Source organism: Hippichthys cyanospilos, chromosome 5 (genome assembly GCF_059441005.1).
Source record: "Hippichthys cyanospilos isolate Australia breed blue-spotted pipefish chromosome 5, RoL_Hcya_1.0, whole genome shotgun sequence".
Classification (NCBI taxonomy): Eukaryota; Metazoa; Chordata; class Actinopteri; order Syngnathiformes; family Syngnathidae; genus Hippichthys; species Hippichthys cyanospilos.
Genome location: NC_142373.1, coordinates 19756570 through 19775064, shown reverse-complemented (window position 1 = coordinate 19775064; position 18495 = coordinate 19756570). Strand labels below are relative to the sequence as shown.

At 38.1% G+C, this 18495-nt stretch overlaps 1 protein-coding gene across 2 annotated transcripts in view; it reads left to right on the top strand.

The window, feature by feature from the left end:
- The window catches only part of LOC148423921 (ephrin type-A receptor 6-like), a 119768-nt gene that overhangs the window by 13710 nt on the left and 87563 nt on the right, over positions 1-18495 (top strand). For both annotated transcript variants that reach the window (XM_088414542.1, XM_088414541.1), the window contains exon 3: positions 15823-16486. In XM_088414542.1, coding sequence (XP_088270668.1) covers positions 15823-16486 — 664 coding nt within the window. The remainder of the gene's footprint in view (positions 1-15822; positions 16487-18495) is intronic.

The following is an 18495-nucleotide window of genomic DNA, read 5'->3' as shown; positions in this document are numbered from 1 at the left end:
GCAATTTATGCACTGTATAAGGTGCATCAGATTATAAGGCACAGTGTCAGCGTTTGAGAAATTTTAAGGCTTTAGGGTTCATCTTATATACTGAAAATTATACACTATTGAGGTCAATTAGCATTGTTTTTATTCTTTCTTGATGAGTGGAAGTCCCAGACATTTTATAGCTCCCTTCAACCGTTTTCATGTTTTAATCCATTCTGAAGATGTACAACTCATTTTTTAGAAGAGTCACAAAATGAGTCAAGCTCCCTTCTGGAGTACATGACATGTTTAGCCTCTCACATTTGCTGACAACTTTGCTGCAGTGTTACACGATTTATGATCTTTGTGCTGCCATATTTTGCTTCCACATTGTATAAATCTTCCAAGTTTGCAAAATTGAATTAAGTGGCAGTTAGTACAGTATATCTCTCCCAGAGTTTTCAATACAGCATTCTCAGTTCCTCTCACCAAATGACTCTTAGGTTTTAATTTGTTTTCATCTGCTATACTCCAGAAAAAAAGAAAAAAAAAAACTTTTGTTCTCATACCGCTCTCTTTGTTTTGTTTTCTGCCAGTAGGCAATTTGCACAAATTTAAAAGACCTGCTTACCTTGCTGAGAACTTTTGATGGTGTAAACTGTCACCTAAAAACAAGTTTTTTCCCTCAATGTGGTGATATTCAAAGTTGTGAAAGAAAGGGTGATAAACGAGGGGTGACAACATTGTGCTGCAAAAGCAAGCTTCAAACTGCTCAGGAAGTTACTGCTCATACAAGCTGCACTTACTGCACTTAGAGCAATTACTGCACAATGTTATATACTGTAATTCCCCAAATAGAAGATGCACTTTTTTTCCCCCAAAAACAAAAGCCAAAAGTATGGGCGCGTCCTGCAAGTGGTAACTTGTAGATTTTTTTTTTTTTTTTTTTTTTTTTTTTGACAGCATTAATGGAAAATTGATCCGTCAGCCGAGTTTTGACGCACAGATTCATATTTTTATATTGGCTATATTCTGACTTCATCAATTGACTATAAGCAGCCAGTGCCTGTTGCAGCTAACATCAGGTTGTGTTTGCTGAGATTTTTACTGCATCATTTTCAATAAAAGAAGTGAACAGACTGAACCAAAGCCTGAGTTCACACACAGGAATTTTGCTAAAACCGAGAAGATCATATAAAGGTTATGATGTCTCCAGCTGATTCAATTAAGAGTGACACTGGTTAGAGAAGAAGGAAATGTATTCCATTTGACTTTTTCATAAACTTGGTGGAACACTGATGCTGAGCAACTTGAATGAATTTGAGCTGTGTAGCAAGGAAGAAGAAAAGCAGCGCTTACGTTACACTGGCGAGGCATTAACTGACTGTGGAATTTCACAATGTGGGAAATCTGAAACAAACATAAAACTTACAGATATGAACATAAATAAGATTTATTTAGTTTTGCTGCAGTTTTTACACCGTCACCAATCTATTGGTGCATCTTATATACAGTAACGTAGAATATACCAGAATTTGACTCTAAAAAGGATGCGACCAACAAACAGGTGTGTCTTATCTTCAAGGAATTATGGTCAGGGGTTTTACAATTTAATTTAAAAAAATGAATTGAACACAAATAGATATTTATATTATTAATAACCCAAATTATTTCACGGACCCCTGCAGTCAGGTCACGGACCCTCTGGGGGTTCGTGGACCCTACTTTGTAAACCACTGCTTTAATACTTGTAACACTATGTTTCATGCGGGCACTTCTACATCTGTAAGAGCGGTGACTCTCTTACTTTCAGTATCACCTGAAATGATCCTCTTCAGCAAAATCCCCCTATTCCTCTGTGCGCTCGTCTCTCTCCATGCGAGGTCCGCAGTAACCCATATCAGGGTTATGGGGGTGATTACATCATGTAGGTCGCGGTGACAGCCGGCCAGAGTATGGAGGAAAAGGGAGGCCACTGCCTCCATGATTAAGCTGTCGGCACTCTCCCCTCCTCACTCATCCACTAGCCACGGATTTAGCATTAATATTTAAGGCATCAAGGTGAGAGGGCCTGAGGGAAGGTGTGAAGATCTTGGGAGGTAAAATAGTTTAAATCCCCTTCTCTTCCTGGGACCTGGCAAGAGGAAGTCAATCCCCACCATATTAGACACAGCCTGGTATCAGGCCAGGTGAGTAAGCCAGCTTGTAGCTGCCTGCCGGCGCTGGATCATATAAACAGCCAGAGGCGGGCAACTTACATTTTTTTGCTGGTCCGTCATTTGGCGGAGCCCCGCCCCCTCCCCGTCATTGTCGGTCTGTCATTTTTTCAAGCCGTCGATACGTCAGTCCGTCTGTGTATTTTTGACCAACCTCCCGCCACCACCAGAGGGTGACATTTGACTTTTTCTCTCTGCTCCGTCATTTGTCAGGTGGTGGTCCAATTCTGTCTGCATTCACACTAATTCTTTTATCAGTTTTATTACTTACACTTAAAGTTTACCTTCATAAGCTTGTGTAACTTTTCAGTTACACCGCAATTGAAACACAGCACAGTAATATATTTGTAACAACAAAACTAAGCCAGTTTCAATCCGAGGCTACATTACACCATGTTTATTATCCCACAGCTCAGAAATGCAGACAATGAGAGTGCAAATAGGAATCATGGATGGCACTTTACTTAACACTCCGACAATGGATGACAGTTCTCATGTATAACTGCCTGTCGTACAACTATAGAAGACGGCCTCATTAACATTTGTCTAAATTTCATTTGTCACCTACACTCCAAGTAAAACAAAGTATTGCTGAGGTTGAATTTACTAAACACGTCTTTAATTAGGGAACTAAAAAACTCCTATTTTGCATTTCCTGGCCAAGAGCCAATCAAAGAAAGAAATGCAAATTTGTTCTGCATTCTCAGAATGCTCTTATCAGCAAGAAACCTGGAAAAAGGTCTAAGAAACGGAGCAACTACAAATAAATCTCCAGTAAAGTCAGCTGTGTTCTAGCTGTGAATGACAAGTAGTGAATTGTACTGACCTGGTCTATTCAGTCAACTGAACATATTTTTTCACTGATTGGTAATGTACTGTAAAATAACTATTGTCACTTGCAGCCAATGTGTGTACTATACAGATGCGGCAATATGGCAGATAAACATCCAAGTCAGCTGAAGTCTATTTCATCAACAAAAAGGGGCATGGCGGACTGACGTACATGTGACGGACATTTGACGTTATTTCTATCCCAATGGTTACAACGAGGGATGAAAATTGAAATTTCAACATTTTTTAGAGCATCGAGTTGGTTGGCTGTTAAGCGTTAAACCCTGAAATGACAGGCTTCCTCACCATTATCAGAGCTATGAGAAATAGTGAAGAAGCTCAAGGTGAGTGAAGGATGGACCGAGCGAGGCGAAGGTAGAGAGAGGTCGGATCTGACGTCTGGCGCGGAGCCACATTAAGTCCCAGTCAGAATGGGCAAACAATCTGCTGAAATATGCATGAGTCATTTCCCATGTGTTGGCTGGGTGAAGTGGGAGGGGCTGAAAGCCTGAGTGGAGTCCAAAACACCTTCTTTCAGAAATGGCATCATTAATGGGAGGAATTAGAAAGGAAATGTGTTCTGATGACACATTGGTAACGTAAATATCAGGCACCGCAATTCATTGGACTTTTTAGCCATTTGTGTGCATTGTTACTGCTCCCACATGACAGCACTCTCATTTATTCAAGAAAAGTGTTTTGAGTAAATGTTGTACAAAGTCCATTTTGCCAAGTTCAGGGTGAACTAAAGGTCAAATTATTTGTTCCTTTCCACAAGGGCAGTTTCTCAAGTCTTTTTATCGCAATGTTTAACCAACCTGCATATTTATCTCAAAGCACTTTCTGCCCAGCTGATACGATGAGTGAGCGGGTGTGAGTTTATTTATTTTGAAGGACACTGACAGTTTTCTGACGTCATATTGCCTGACACCAGTGGTGGGAAAAAATAGGACTAATCTGGAAACACTCAGTGTCCCCAAAGGAGGCTTTGAAAAAAGTAGGATGATTTAGCATGGCAGCGTTCATCCTAGTGACCTCTGCCATAACCGGGCTTAAGCAGTAGCGGGGGATTCCTTAATTGGCTTGTTTCTTTTCAGGAACATACCGGGGCTGATAGCTAATGTGCTCCATTCGCCATCTCGCTGACAGCGGAACATATGCTGACAGCTTTTTGGGCTAAAACTCACCACGTGACGTGTACAGTGGGGGTGAGCCGGAGATACTGGAAAGAGTAAATGATTGCTTTTTTTCTAGGTACACAAGATGAAACCAAACCAAAAACTTTGAAGAGTACTGTATTTTCCGTACTGTAAGGCGCACCTTCCACCAATTGCCTATGTTAATCCTGGTGCACTCACTCTGCAAACAATACACATTGCACCCCCCCCCCTTTTAAATGTTTATAAAAGGCATGACAATTAGTTATTTTTTATCTTCAACCACTCAAATTGTTCAGTTGTATCAGTTCTCTCCGTACATATGTAGGTTAGATTTATTAACACGCACAGTTTTATGAGTCTCTAGCGCCTTGAAGTGAAACACAAGTCAGCAAGGAATTTTCTGTTTGACATAGTTTGACTGCCACTTAATGGAATGTTGCAAAAATCACAGGAAAATCAATGTAATTAAGTCTATTAAAATACATCTCAAAAATTGCAATCGTAATGATTTTATATGGTCCAATATGTGGACAATGATTATTTTTGTACACAAAATCTTGTTCGTCCGGCTGCAATACATAAAAATGTCTGAATTGTTGCATTTTGGAACTTTAAACTTTTTAATCATCTGCTGGAAATTTCAGCACCATTTTTTTCCCCCCATTGTGTCTTTCATGATATTATAACACGATCAGATTTTGCTGTGCACTGAAAATGGAATTGTGATCATGTGACATTCGCAAGATCAGCTCTGATTGGTTGTTACCCTAGCCCTGAGTACATATATTATTTTCAGTTCACAGCAGTTGGCTAAATGTATTTTGAAAGATATTATTATACATAAATAATAACACATATAATTGAAGACAAAATCTGCATTTTTTTTACTGTACCAAAACATCTGAAACATCCCATTAAGAGGGACAAAGAGGACTCCATTTGAAATCAAGAAGTGAATATTTTCCATTTTCTTTATTCTCAGTGAGGTCACAGCCGTCCTTCACTCGCTATCTATGCTGTCTGAAACATCTTGTCATGTTTCACAGATTAAGCGTGGTTGATTCAAACAGGATTTGTCTGTGCCGCTGCCTATATCGTCGAGTAATAGCCTTGCAGCTAGCAGAGCAATCACGGCGCTCCATCAAGCTCTGACACATCCATTTGTCTCACTCTTTGAGGTCTGAGAGAAAACCAAAGGAAGATACTCGCACGCCGTGACTTTTATTGTATTTTGATTTCTTAAGAGAACAAAATGCTCCATCTTCACCTGTTGGATTGTTTTAGCGCACTTGTCAGGCCACCAGCAAAGAGGAGTTTGACGAAAATGCAACCTGACACTTTCAAACGGGAGAGGAAAAATGGAAATACTGCAAACAAAGATTGATCGATGCAAAGCTGACATTTTATCCTTGCCGATCAATGTGATCGATAAAAAACAAGCTTGGGGACGCATGGAAGGTACATCATCACTCGCGCTCACTGTTATTCTGCTCACCTGTCATCAACGGATTGTTTTACTCTTAATCATCACACAAATAGCTGTATTTTCAAAACAAAAGCCAAGTGAAACATCTCCTTTCCTTGTCAGCTCGCTCCTGGGCTCCTTCCTGTTGATCCTGCCCAACACCAGAAAGTGGGTTTGGGTACTTGGGGTCAGTTAGAGGGATACCGTTTCACCGCGGGTCGAACGATTAGTCTGGCAAGCTTTCTAAAATGCACTTAACATATTATATAGTCAGAAGATGCTGAAAGCTGCGCTTTATCACTTGCTCACTCTGGTTATGTATCTGCTGCTCCCTATGGCCTAATTGATCCAACAGACCAGACGATTCCATATTGGCTGCTCTCATTTCCAGTCAAGATGGTTTTGCAATGGAGTCAGTCGGCTTTAGGCATGCATACATGTGTATGTGTGTGTGTTTATATATATATATATATATATATATATATATATATATATATATATATATATATATATATATATATATTTGCAGGGGTATCGCTAGGCATCCCTTATTCATTCCAAATGTCAAATGTAATGTCAATGCGCGCCTGGATCGAACTCAACAAGATAAAACCAGAAAACATTTTTCAAAGGAGTCACTACAATTTCTAATTAACTCCAATTTCTCAATGAGATTCTTATTCCAACGAATGTGCTCCTAATTTAAAAAAAACGGGAAATGTACTGTTCCTTTCACAGGTCACAGAAACCACTGGTTTCAAATACTGAAGCGGCAATGGGCCAGTTATGGGCCGCTTTACAACTAAATATAATCAGAAAAATCTCAGAAGAAGTCTGAAATTGCATCTTATTTTTGTAGAAAATCTGCCTGTTTTGTTTTTATTCAGTATTGAATTTGACCTCTGTGACCCTTGTGCAGTATTTTGTTCATTTTTCAGTCCTTTTTATCCATCTCATTCTTGCAGTATTTTAGCCAATGGAGTAGTAGGGGAAGTACAATGTTGAAATTTGACATGTCGTCACCATCTGGGTGAAATTTCAGCTCTCTGGCATCTTCTTTCAATGCTTTCCCTTTGCTGTGAAATGGCTTTGTTGTAAAGATCAAAAGATTGAAAAAAATGCTGCAGGAGGTTAAACTGAATTGCAAGGACTGTCGAGAGCAACTGTAAAACCGCTCTACTTCAAGTAGTCCCTTCTTAAAGCTTCACTGCCAATTTTTACAATAATATCATCTTCTGTGTGCGTGTGTGTGTAATTATTTCCTTTTAGGAACACTTCAGCTTTTTACAAACATTCTTGCGGCGTTTGGTTTCCTCGGGTGCCTATTTATCTATGACTCTGTGTTCCTGTTTGTCTGCCACCTCCGCATCATTCTTTTCTTTGTTTTCATTTCATCTCTCGCCTCCTCTCTGACAGCCTCTTCTCAACAGTGAGTGGCAGGTGGCGAAAACACAAAGGCAGTACGCTGTGGATTTGGTTGTGTTGTTCTTTCAAAGCCGTGCTGTAGTCAGGTGCAGACTGGAGATAGTGTATAGTACATAATGAGCTGACCCTTCAACAAGGAAGCACACTGCGACTTTAAAGATAGAACGTTGAATCAAAATTCTGAAGCGGATGTGCACTTTGAAAAGAGTGAACGATACAATCACAAAAATTGTGATGATGAATTAAGCTAGGACGTCCATATGTGGTTGCTGTAAGTTTCTGCGCAGTGTATCAGGCGCAGTGTGTTATAATGTGCATAGAATAGAAGCTGTTTATGATTCAATTAAACATTAAAGTTACATTTTTTAACCGAAAACCAAACAAAAATCTCAAACTATGTGTTTTTTATTTTAATTTAAAAACAATTTCTGGATTTCTTTTACAAAATTGTGCTTTCTTCTCCCAGGTGCCTTGCACCTGAATAAATTGCTTAAAAAATGGACCATATCTATCTATCTATCTATCTATCTATCTATCTATCTATCTATCTATCTATCTATCTATCTATCTATCTATCTATCTATCTATCTATCTATCTATCTATCTATCTATCTATCAAGATATAAACAAACTTTTTTTGCACCTTTTCTTCTGATAAATTAACATATATATCAAAAATTCAAACGGGGTGTTGTAAAAATTGTAATTGTAAAAACAAACTTTTAGAACTGAAACCCAGAGATAAAATTTGAAAAATTTAGATGGTGAAAATGTTATTTTTATTTTTTCGTCCCCCAAAAACTAAAACCGACGGGTTATGAGGCGGGCTGTCAGCTTTTGAGAAAATTGAAGGCTTTTATGTGCGCCTTATAATGCAGAAAATATGGTAAATATAATTTTGTATCCAATTATATTGAAATGATTTTCATGAACTTTTTCGAAGAAAGGAGCAAATGAGAAGGCAATGACCTTTTCCCCACTTTAGGATGTTATCGTTCTCTTCATCACTAACTCGAGAGTTTGACTACACTTGTGAGTTAAAAGTGCTCATTCGAAGATCTACTGTACACAAACGCTTTTTAAAGGTCTGCTTCAGGCAAGAGTTGCTACGGGAAGTTGTCTCGTATCAGTTTTTCTTATTTTTTTTTTTCCTAAATGCCAACACCATTAACATTCACAAAACGCTCCGAGGAACCTTTTCATAAGATACATGGATCATTTTTTTGTTTGGAATATTAAAAAAAGGATGCCAACTTTTAATTAATGTTCTGTACTGACTGTGTGTGTGCTGTGACGCATGGTTTCATTTACCTGGGAGGCCTGGTCTTATCTAAATGGAAGAGTTGCACCCGTTTCTTAACTGGTGTGTGTGCGCATTTATATACGTAGCCATCACTTTGATCTCACATCAGTCAGAGGATGCTGAGCACACTGACATTCTTGCTTCTGCGTCTCTGGCAAAAATAGATATGTATAACAACGAGCTCATCCTTCCCATTTTCCCACGCATACTTTGAGGAAGCTGCTAGTGGGCGGGGAGTGGGCCGAGCGAAAGGTCTCGCCTGCGTCCGGTGTCACTTATTTAGAGCGGAGATAAAGCATTAGGTCAAATGAGATCAAATCCCTTTGTGTGAATTTTCCTCTCGCTACATAATCACAAGAACAAATTATGTCAAGTAAATCGGTTTGGTGAACGATAGAGACGTCAAAAACACTGACGTGCTAAAGTAACTGTAAAATGAATGTAAATGTCTTCGGGATGTTAACAATGCTGTTAGGTTCAAGCAACCTGGAACATTTAATAAGCTACAATGCAGAGAGAAGACAAGGCCTTTTTCTCACGAGGAGCATGGACATGAAACTTCACCTTCTGAAAGCTCCTTCCAGTCTGGTTACAGATTCTTTCTGTCCTGTTTTTATTCAAATCTCCACTTTGGTTGTTTTTGGGAGTTTTTGGACAGCAATGTTTTAAATGGAAAAATAAATACTCTGGGGGCATGTAGAAATCAGGGCAGAACACAGACATTTATCTTCCGTTTACGAGGAAGCCAGATACACGAAAGTAGACTGAGATTCCCACATGGGCGGAGCCTCTGGCACACACCTGTTTGGCATATCAATCAGACGGTTATTTAAGAGCTGACAGAAGTTGGGAGTTGTGTATAAGTGTATATATGAATTATGTGTGTATATGTTCACTAAAGTAATCAATCAATGAAACAAAGATAGATGGAAGAAGACACTATCATTGTACTGATGTTGACTTGGAACTGTTGTTTAACTTTGCAGTATTCTGTGGCCATCCATCTTCTATAAATCTATTGGTGCTAAACATGCTGTTGAAAATAGAATGTTGCTGTAACCAGGCAATTGTAAAAAGTTAAAAATCAATATCAATATACTATCTTTCTGTGTAAATATCTGAAGCTATGATCTGCAGCTTAGTGTCCAGTGTGGCTTATCCGTGACAGAAAATCGCTTATATTTTGTAAAATAAGATGTGCATATATTTTATCTTTGTTTTTATTGTATTTATTTTATTTTTTTAGTACAACATTACCCAGGTTTTAATGAAGGTACAAAATTGGTTTTGTATCAGGTCCACAGGCTTATCTTGACTACATTGTGATAAACACAAAGCAGTGTGGATGCCGCAACTACTAAGTGTGTAAAATGATTAATGGGTCACACTTAAAATGTTTCCTTTTTAGAGGGAGTATTTATTACATGACATTAATCTAACGTGCAAAACCCCCAATACTTGACATTGTTGTAATGCTCTTGTTCCCTTTGGAAATAATTTCTGTATATTTAGCAACATAAGTGCAGTTAGAGTGAAAATCATTTTTTCTTTGTCATGAGTATTCATGGGAAATGCTGTATGTGCCATATACGGGGGAGGGGGGGGGGGGGGCACTTGATATGAGAGATATAAATTCAACCTCAGTAGCCCTTAAAGGGTGACATTGGCTTCAGTGCCCTTTGGAGGATGGCCGAGGCCTTGACCAAGAAGGTGTCACTTTTGTGAGAACGCTCCTGAGATCGCCATGGCGATGACTGATGGCTGCTCTGGCTCCACCCTGCTGGCTAGCCATTTACCGTGATGGATGTTGGAATGAGAGGAGCGCAGGGTCTTTTGGATTTCATTTGCTCGCCGCTGTTCACTTGCCATTATTGATTTAGAGGTGTACTGGTAATAGGTAGTGGGACGTGGCTTGTGTGTGTGTGCCCAAGCCCCTCTGTTACTGTGTGAGTGTGTTTTAAGCAGAAAGTGATGTATTGATAAGCACTATCCCTAAATGCCATATCATCATCACATTTAAAACAACAGGCATAATCATTCTACAGCCGTTACGGAATTTTGCTCTGTAGTATGTTTTTGTTTTTTGTTTTTTTTAGTCCTCATCGCCTGTGAATTTCTAATATGACTACAGATTGGACTATGGGATCCCAACAAGAGTTTTAGTTTGAGTGTTCTGCTGGTGCACCAAATGCTTGGTGGGACTTTTTTTTCCACAAATATGAAAATAATTGACTTGGAGCTGTCATAGCTGAATATCATGACCAATTAACTCTTTCAATGCCTAGCCTTATCTGAAAAGAAAATTCCTTGAGCGCTAGCCGATTTTTGACCGTTTTGATACATCTTTCAAGGCTGACAGAATATTGTATTATATGACTATGTAGACATTGATTGGTACCAAATAAAAGATTGGATTCCATTCTTTACGGAGAAAAAGAAAGTAAAATTCTATCTTATTTCTTTTTTTCTTCTTTTCTTTCTGTCATTTGACTGACAACAAGCTGTTTTGGACAAAAGGAGAAAATTATTTAGAAGCAAATTTAGTAGCATCTGATACATCTCAACAGTCCTTCCCTTCGATGAAACATGAACAAAAACAGTGAACGTGTGTTTTTCTTTTTTTGTTTTTTTAATGGCAAAATAACCATTTGTATACGTATAGAACTACATTATCGGTGTTTGGTTGGTATATTAAGAGGATCACTGATCACAAGTGTTGTCTATTCACTCATTAAAAATAAATAAATAAATAAAACACAGCGCATAAGAATTGTTTTCCATGGCACTGAAAGAGTTAAAGGAACCTGGTCTGTTCAATTTATATATAGGGTTTTATATATATACAGTGTACAAACTGTACACAAATAGGTTGCTGGATGATGATATTAGGGTAATTAATTATGAATAATAAACCCCCAAAAATATCACCTTTGGCATAAAGAGAGCTATTGACTGCAGGCAAAGCTTTAGAAGCACACTGAAGTAATCCATTCTGCCATTAAAATTGCATTGACATTTTGGTTTTGTGCCTTCAGAGGTTACTTATGTTTAGACTTGAGAGACATATTTCGCAATACATTAATTGTGATGGATATGTTGAACAAGTATCTCAAATTTCTGTAATGAATTTCGGTCGTCACAGTGTCTATCTAGTTTACATACAGCCTGGCCATAGTTTCAAGGTAGACAATTTTTGATCCCATTGACTAAAAAAAAAATAAATAAATTTATGTAGACTATGCTTCTATGCTATTTGACAAAAGATGCACTAGCCCCCTTTCTTATTTTGCATGATCTATTTGAGGTACATTACAAAGACGTATAGTGGTTCATCTTTTTAACATATTTATGGTTTTCATCTAAAGCACCTGTCATGTACAAGGTCACAAGGAAATGAGGGTCTGTCCCTACTGACAGTGGATGAGAAGCGGGTGTTCCTAAAACAGATCATCAATCTACCACATAGAAACTATTCACACTTGAGTGCCCCCAAGAACCCAGGACCCAGGAAAAATACAAAATAAAAATCAAATTTTTGGCCCCTCCACAACAGTGCTACAACTGGAATGTACTCTTGACAGGAATCCTAAAAAAAACAAGTATATTATAAAATATTTAGTTCAGTCTTACATTTCTTTTGAACTATAGTACCGTATTTTCCGCACTATAAGGCACACGTAAAAGCCTTCACTTTTCTCAAACTGAAAATTGTCACCACATTATGTGACACATCTATTTTAAGGTCGCATTTTGGTTAAAGAAAATAAGTTTGATATTTAATTGAATCATAATTTTAGTCTTTTATAATAATTATCCTTGGCATTGATTTAAACTGTCTTTTAATATAATCAAGAGTTTTCTACAACAAATTATTCTTAATTTCCAATTGAAAAGTTCACTTGACTTATCTGATTTCCCTTCAGCACAGTTGGATCTAGTGGATGCACGACGCAACCCCAGCCACTAGTGTAGCTTCTATTCTTTGCGCCTTATAATCTGGTGCTATATAATATATATATATATATATATATATATATATATATATATATATATATATATATATATATATATATATATATATATATATATATAGCACCAGATTTTTTTTAATTAAATTTAATTAAAATAATTAAATTTTGCAGCTTAAAATACACTGTACCAGGATGTCTGAAGTGAAGTAAGTTTGGTACTACAGAACTTTGGAAAATGATTGTGAAATATCACTGAGAATTTACAAGTCCGTTATGGAAGTAGTCTACACTCACATGTGTGTATATATATACACACACACACACAAACTCACACACAGAAATAATTCTTATTGTTTTTCTCATAAAGTCACAGAGCTGACATCAAGTTCCCCAATGAGTGCATGCTCTTCATCCATCTCCCCAATATCTATTACTGTACCAGTATGTGCGGGTGGGCGTTTCTCTGCCTGTGCGTTCGAAAGGTGAAAGTTTTTCATCCATCACAGAGGGAGACTGGCGTTGAATAAAAATATCTCAATCGCAATGACAGTAGCAACACACACACATAAACAGTATCAGTGGGTACATGTGTATGGCAAAGACAAAGACTGAGTGAAGAAAGCTTCAGGTCGACACATGAGTTACAGAAAAGAGATGAGGTAGCTCATAGAACTTGATGGCTTGGAATCGAAAAAATAGCAAAGTTGAACATCTACTTGAGGTACACGGCATGAGATGCTTATTCTATTATTCAAATATGATTGTTTATTTAACCCATTTGTAGTATGTTATTCCAGTCCTCTGATCTTTACATCAAAGTGATGCATTTAAAGAAGAAGCTAGAGAGCTGACAATTCACCTAGACAGTGACATGTCAAAAAAACAACATGGTATAACCTCTTATTTGTCACATGAATGATGCAGAAGAAAAGGACCAAATTTGATAAATACTTCACAAGGGTTAATCGATCTATCATTACTCTTTTTAAGTCTTTATTGTGTATGCTTCTAAACAGTGTTGGGCGAGTTACTTCAGAACTGTAATGCATTTTTTCATTACATTTTACTGTCATTCCAAAGTAATTCGTTTCATAATAATGTTGCTGTATTTGAAATGTAAGACATTACTCTACTAATGTATTACTTTTACATTACTCCCACCAACAAACCTGGAAATATGGATTTGGCATTCTAAATGTAGCTTATTACACATCCAGTGTAATGACCTTAAACTAAACCTAATTCAACTTTCATGCTCAAAATTTTACCAAAATACATGTTATCGCTCCCTTGGAGTTGTAAATGATGCCTAGATTGCTGGTAATGTAAAAAAAAAAAAAAAAAAAAAACATCACCATCAACTGCTTTAATAAATAATATAAATGTAAAGGGTTGGAAGCGTTTTTGTGGGCTATACAATAAAACCTAATGTAATGTGCGTCATTTGTACCGAATAAAATTTTACCCTTTTTTGGGGGGTTACAGGAAAAAGGAATGCATTACAGTAATAACATTACTTTTGTAATGTAAAAACCCCCAATACTGCTTAAAGAAAATCTACTGCATTACCATGAACACAAACTGCCGTTATGTTACAGCTCAAATTGACCTGTTTCAAGTTTTAGAAAAAGTAGTTGGAATTCTTTTTTTCAGGAAAAACACATCTTTATTTCCTTAATGAGTATATTAACTTATAATATGAAAATGGTTCATCTTACAAATTTGCACTCCTCCATTTGTTTTTAATGTTATTGGTTCAAAGAATGTCAGGTGTAACGGATGGTCTCAACATGGTTTCACCTTACTAAATCTGTCCCTCTTTGGAAAAAAGTTTGGACACTCCTGTTTTAGATGTAAGGAAACACCATAATAGTACACTTAACATTGCTAGAATAGTTAGTAATGGATTTTTTCATATCAACAATGTTTTGTTAGGATGTTTTTGATTTCAGACGTCTTTTTGGTAACTAAACATGACTGGGTCCAATTAACCTGGACACCGTTGCTGTTCCTAAAAAAATGAACATAACAGTAGGATTAAGGCTATACTTATATTAGGCAAAACCTCTTACAACTTTTATGTCAAGTACCCGCTTAACGAAAAGAGGGTAGAAGGGGCAGAAAAGCATATTGTCTAACAAATTGCTTTTTTATTAAAGACCGCTGTCTAATAATAAGAGTGACTTGTGTTTTATAAGATACTAGATGATATCCTCAATCCCCCTCTGACACAGCCGTGGTACGCTATAATAAACTATTCTAAGGGAGAGTCGCTGAGGGCTCCGTCTGACATTGCTACGTTGCTTTTTGGTTTGGGGGAAGGGATTCACTGGCTTGCCCACTTGTCCTTCAGCAACCGCCGGAGAACACCATTTTTATTTCCTCACTTAGCATAGCTGGTTTCATGCCAAGGACTTGCATTGCTTTGAAAATATTTGACCAAGTGAAAACGTATGAGTTATTGCATAGGTGAGCGACAGGATCAACTGCTTGTTAAGCCGCATTATGTGACATTGCTCCTTTTCTGTTTTCAATTGAAGGCTCAATCGAGACCCAGAAAAGCAGAAAACGCAATAAAAAAAAAAAAAATTTGAATTGAAGTTATGGATGAGTGAATTATTGGTTTTAAATTGTGTTCTTACATGCACAATGTGTATTATACACTATCAATGTCCCCGTGTTACCGTAATTCCCCAAATAAACTACAAACCTTTAATTTCAGGGTAAAATGTTGATGTTTTTTATGTTACGTGTATAAGATGCACCAACAGTTTGGCGACAAGGTAAAAACTAGAGCAAAACAGAATACATTTCATATTTGTACAATATCCATATTTTCCTATGTTCACAGCCGTGAGTATTTCATGCGCTTCAAGTATGTTTCAGATCCCACATTATGAGCGGTCAGTGAAAATGTTGCACACCATCAGTGTTCCACCAAGTTTAATATTGTGATTATATGACGAAAGACCACAATTGATAAACAGTTCCTATGCAATACCTTTCAGTCTTCTCTCAACTCAGCCCTTAATTGAATCTGCTGGAGATATCATCATTTTTACATGATCCTCTCCATTTTAGTAATGTTCTCGGTCGTTGGTTTAGTCTGCTCTCTTCTTTTATTGAAAATAATGCTTAAACAACCTCACGCCCACCCTCTAGCATGTACCGTTACAGTAATTACTGTGATATGACATATATGTGTCAAAATACTGCTCATGTGGCCTCTGGCTGACAGACCACTTTTTTTTTTTTTTTTTTTTTCTGGGCTATGTCCAAACCAAATTTGCACACCGGAAGTTCTTAGCCAATGATATACAAAGACAAATTTGTCCAAAGAGCAATCATTCCACTTACCAATGAAATCATCAATCCAAAAGAATTTTTCTGTCAGTTTTATCCACACATTACGTTGCACACTTAAACTTGTCATTTAAATGTTTGCTTTTCTTGTTTCCCCAACCCTTTCACCTTCTCTCCGTAGTGGGATGCCATCACAGAGATGGACGAGCAAAATCGGCCCATTCATACCTTTCAGGTGTGCAATGTCATGGAGCCCAACCAGAACAACTGGCTTCGCTCCAACTGGATTTCTCGACAAGCGGCGCAAAAAATCTATGTGGAGCTTCGCTTCACCTTACGCGACTGCAACTCCATCCCTTGGGTGTCGGGCACGTGCAAGGAGACCTTCAACCTCTTCTATCACGAGACTGACGAGGCGCACGGCGTAAAATTCAAACCTGCTCAGTACACCAAGATCGACACCATTGCTGCAGATGAGAGCTTCACTCAGATGGATCTGGGAGACCGCATTCTGAAGCTCAACACCGAGGTGCGTGAGGTGGGACCCATGACCAAGAACGGTTTCTACCTGGCCTTTCAGGACATCGGGGCCTGCATCGCTTTGGTCTCGGTGAAAGTCTACTACAAGAAATGCCCGTTCACCCTGAGAAACCTGGCCTCGTTTCCAGACACGGTGCCTCGCGTGGACTCATCCTCATTGGTGGAGGTGAGGGGGGCGTGCATTGACCACGCCGAAGAAAGGGACACGCCCAAGCTCTTCTGTGGAGCCGATGGTGACTGGTTGGTCCCACTGGGTCGATGTGTCTGCAGTGTTGGGTATGAGGAGCTCGATGGGTCCTGCGTCGGTAAGTTAATCAACCTTCTTGTCATTTGAAAATCATGCCTTTCCAAACAACACAATTTACTCAGAGTGACCCAACAAATTAGAATATTGGAATGAATAGTGTGGATCAAAGGCCACTTAATGCTAATTTCAAAGAAAACTATCAAAGTCATTGGATATGGGTGCGTATGGTTTTATTATATTGAAAAACAATTCTTCTTTTCCTCCATCTTTTTTATTTGTTTTAGCGCTTTGTTGCCTTCTGCTGCTTCTTAATGCCCTTAATATTCTTTTCCTCTCTCTTACTGCTTACTCTCAAGGGATTAAGATGAGAGTGAATGTAATTTAGGCCCAGTGCAGAGTTGATGGTATGCGGCAGAGATCTTTTCTGGGATCTATCTTTCTGTCCGCCTGCCAGTCTAACTCGCTTCCATCTTTCATTCTACCTGTCTAGCTATCTATCGATCAATTAGGTCTGGCTAGTTATCCTATTTAGCTAGCTAGCCAGCAATCTATGTCTGTTTGACTGTCTAGTTTCCCATCTTTCGTTGTACCCTTTGGGCTATCTTTCTATCAATTATGTCTAACTAGCTATATTTCTACCGATTACAGCTAGCTATTGTAATGGCTAGCTTTTTGTATCTATTTACCTAACTACTCGGCCATCTTTTTAGCTCGCTAACGACCGTATACTTGGATTTTAATTTTTGTGTCATTGTCTGTGGATTTGTAGTCTGTTTTTTCTTTGCTTGAATAAGAATCCGCGTCTGTGTGCAATCGGGCATCTGTACAAGCCGCCTGCGACTCCGGGGGCTAGTTTGATGTTCCGAATTACCCACACTGACTTGGTAGCAGGTTGAACCGCAGCTGTCTGATTGATTTTTGGATTATTCCTGGCACGATGCAATGGCACAAAAGAGAGACATTAATCAAGATCAACTGAGTTTTTCATCTAAATTGCTAAAATTCACATTTTTATGACCTTGCATTTGATGCAGAGTCGTGGAACATTGTAATAATTGATTATAATTGTGTTCAGGACACAAACCTTTGTTTTTCACTGCCATTTGATAAGCACCTCACTTCTGCATTTTGCTCTGGATTGCGATAATGAATAACCAATTTGTTTCTGCCTTGCATTGTATTGCAAAGTCCATTGCTTACATTGTGATAAGTGTATACCATCAAGTATCAAATTGACCTAAATGTAAAATAAATTCGATGCTATAGGGATGCGCTTTGTGCTCATTTGCAAAACGCGTATAACCAGATGTGCTTCTATAGTTCTCTCTGATTAATCATGTGGCTCTGCAGCCACACTTTTCACAAAGCATCGCAATCAACACATTGGGGGTTAAAAGCGCTGCTCACTCTGGAAGATCTCCACATGCGTACAATAGCCATGTGTCAAAAAATGTTACATCCTCGTAAATGAAGACTCTATTGAGAGTAAAGCAGCTGGTGTTCAGTTTGTGTTTGAGCTGTGTTTTCAAGCGTGTTGTTGACTACAGATGATAATGTAATGTGGTGTATCTCCGCCATCTGTGTTTTATCGTTCTTGACTACATTATTGTACGATACAAACGGTTACTTTTAAAATATTTATCTGTAGAAAACAATATATTGACTTTAAAATATGCTGTAACAGTAAGTTATGGCAGCATGATTAGATCTACAGTGCACAGATAGCTCGAAATTGCTGTACCCTTTCTATTATTCCTTCCATCCATCTCCTGTCAATCAATGAGCAGCGCATTTGGGAATACAGTAAGTTAGCGTTATTTTTTTTTTTTCCATGAGCTCAGCAACGGAATTGAACGCCATTATACATTGATGCTTTTTTTAAGAAGGGCGAACGCAGGAAGATGACTGTCAATATTTCAAGGATGTGTTCGAAATCGTCAAGTTATTTTTAAAATAAGAAAATATCATACTCGCGCATGCTTGAATTAAACTGTTATTAATGCTTTTTTTGTGTGTGTGTCGCACCATTTTTGCTCTTGTTGCAGTGTTTTCTGGAAACGTCTTCCC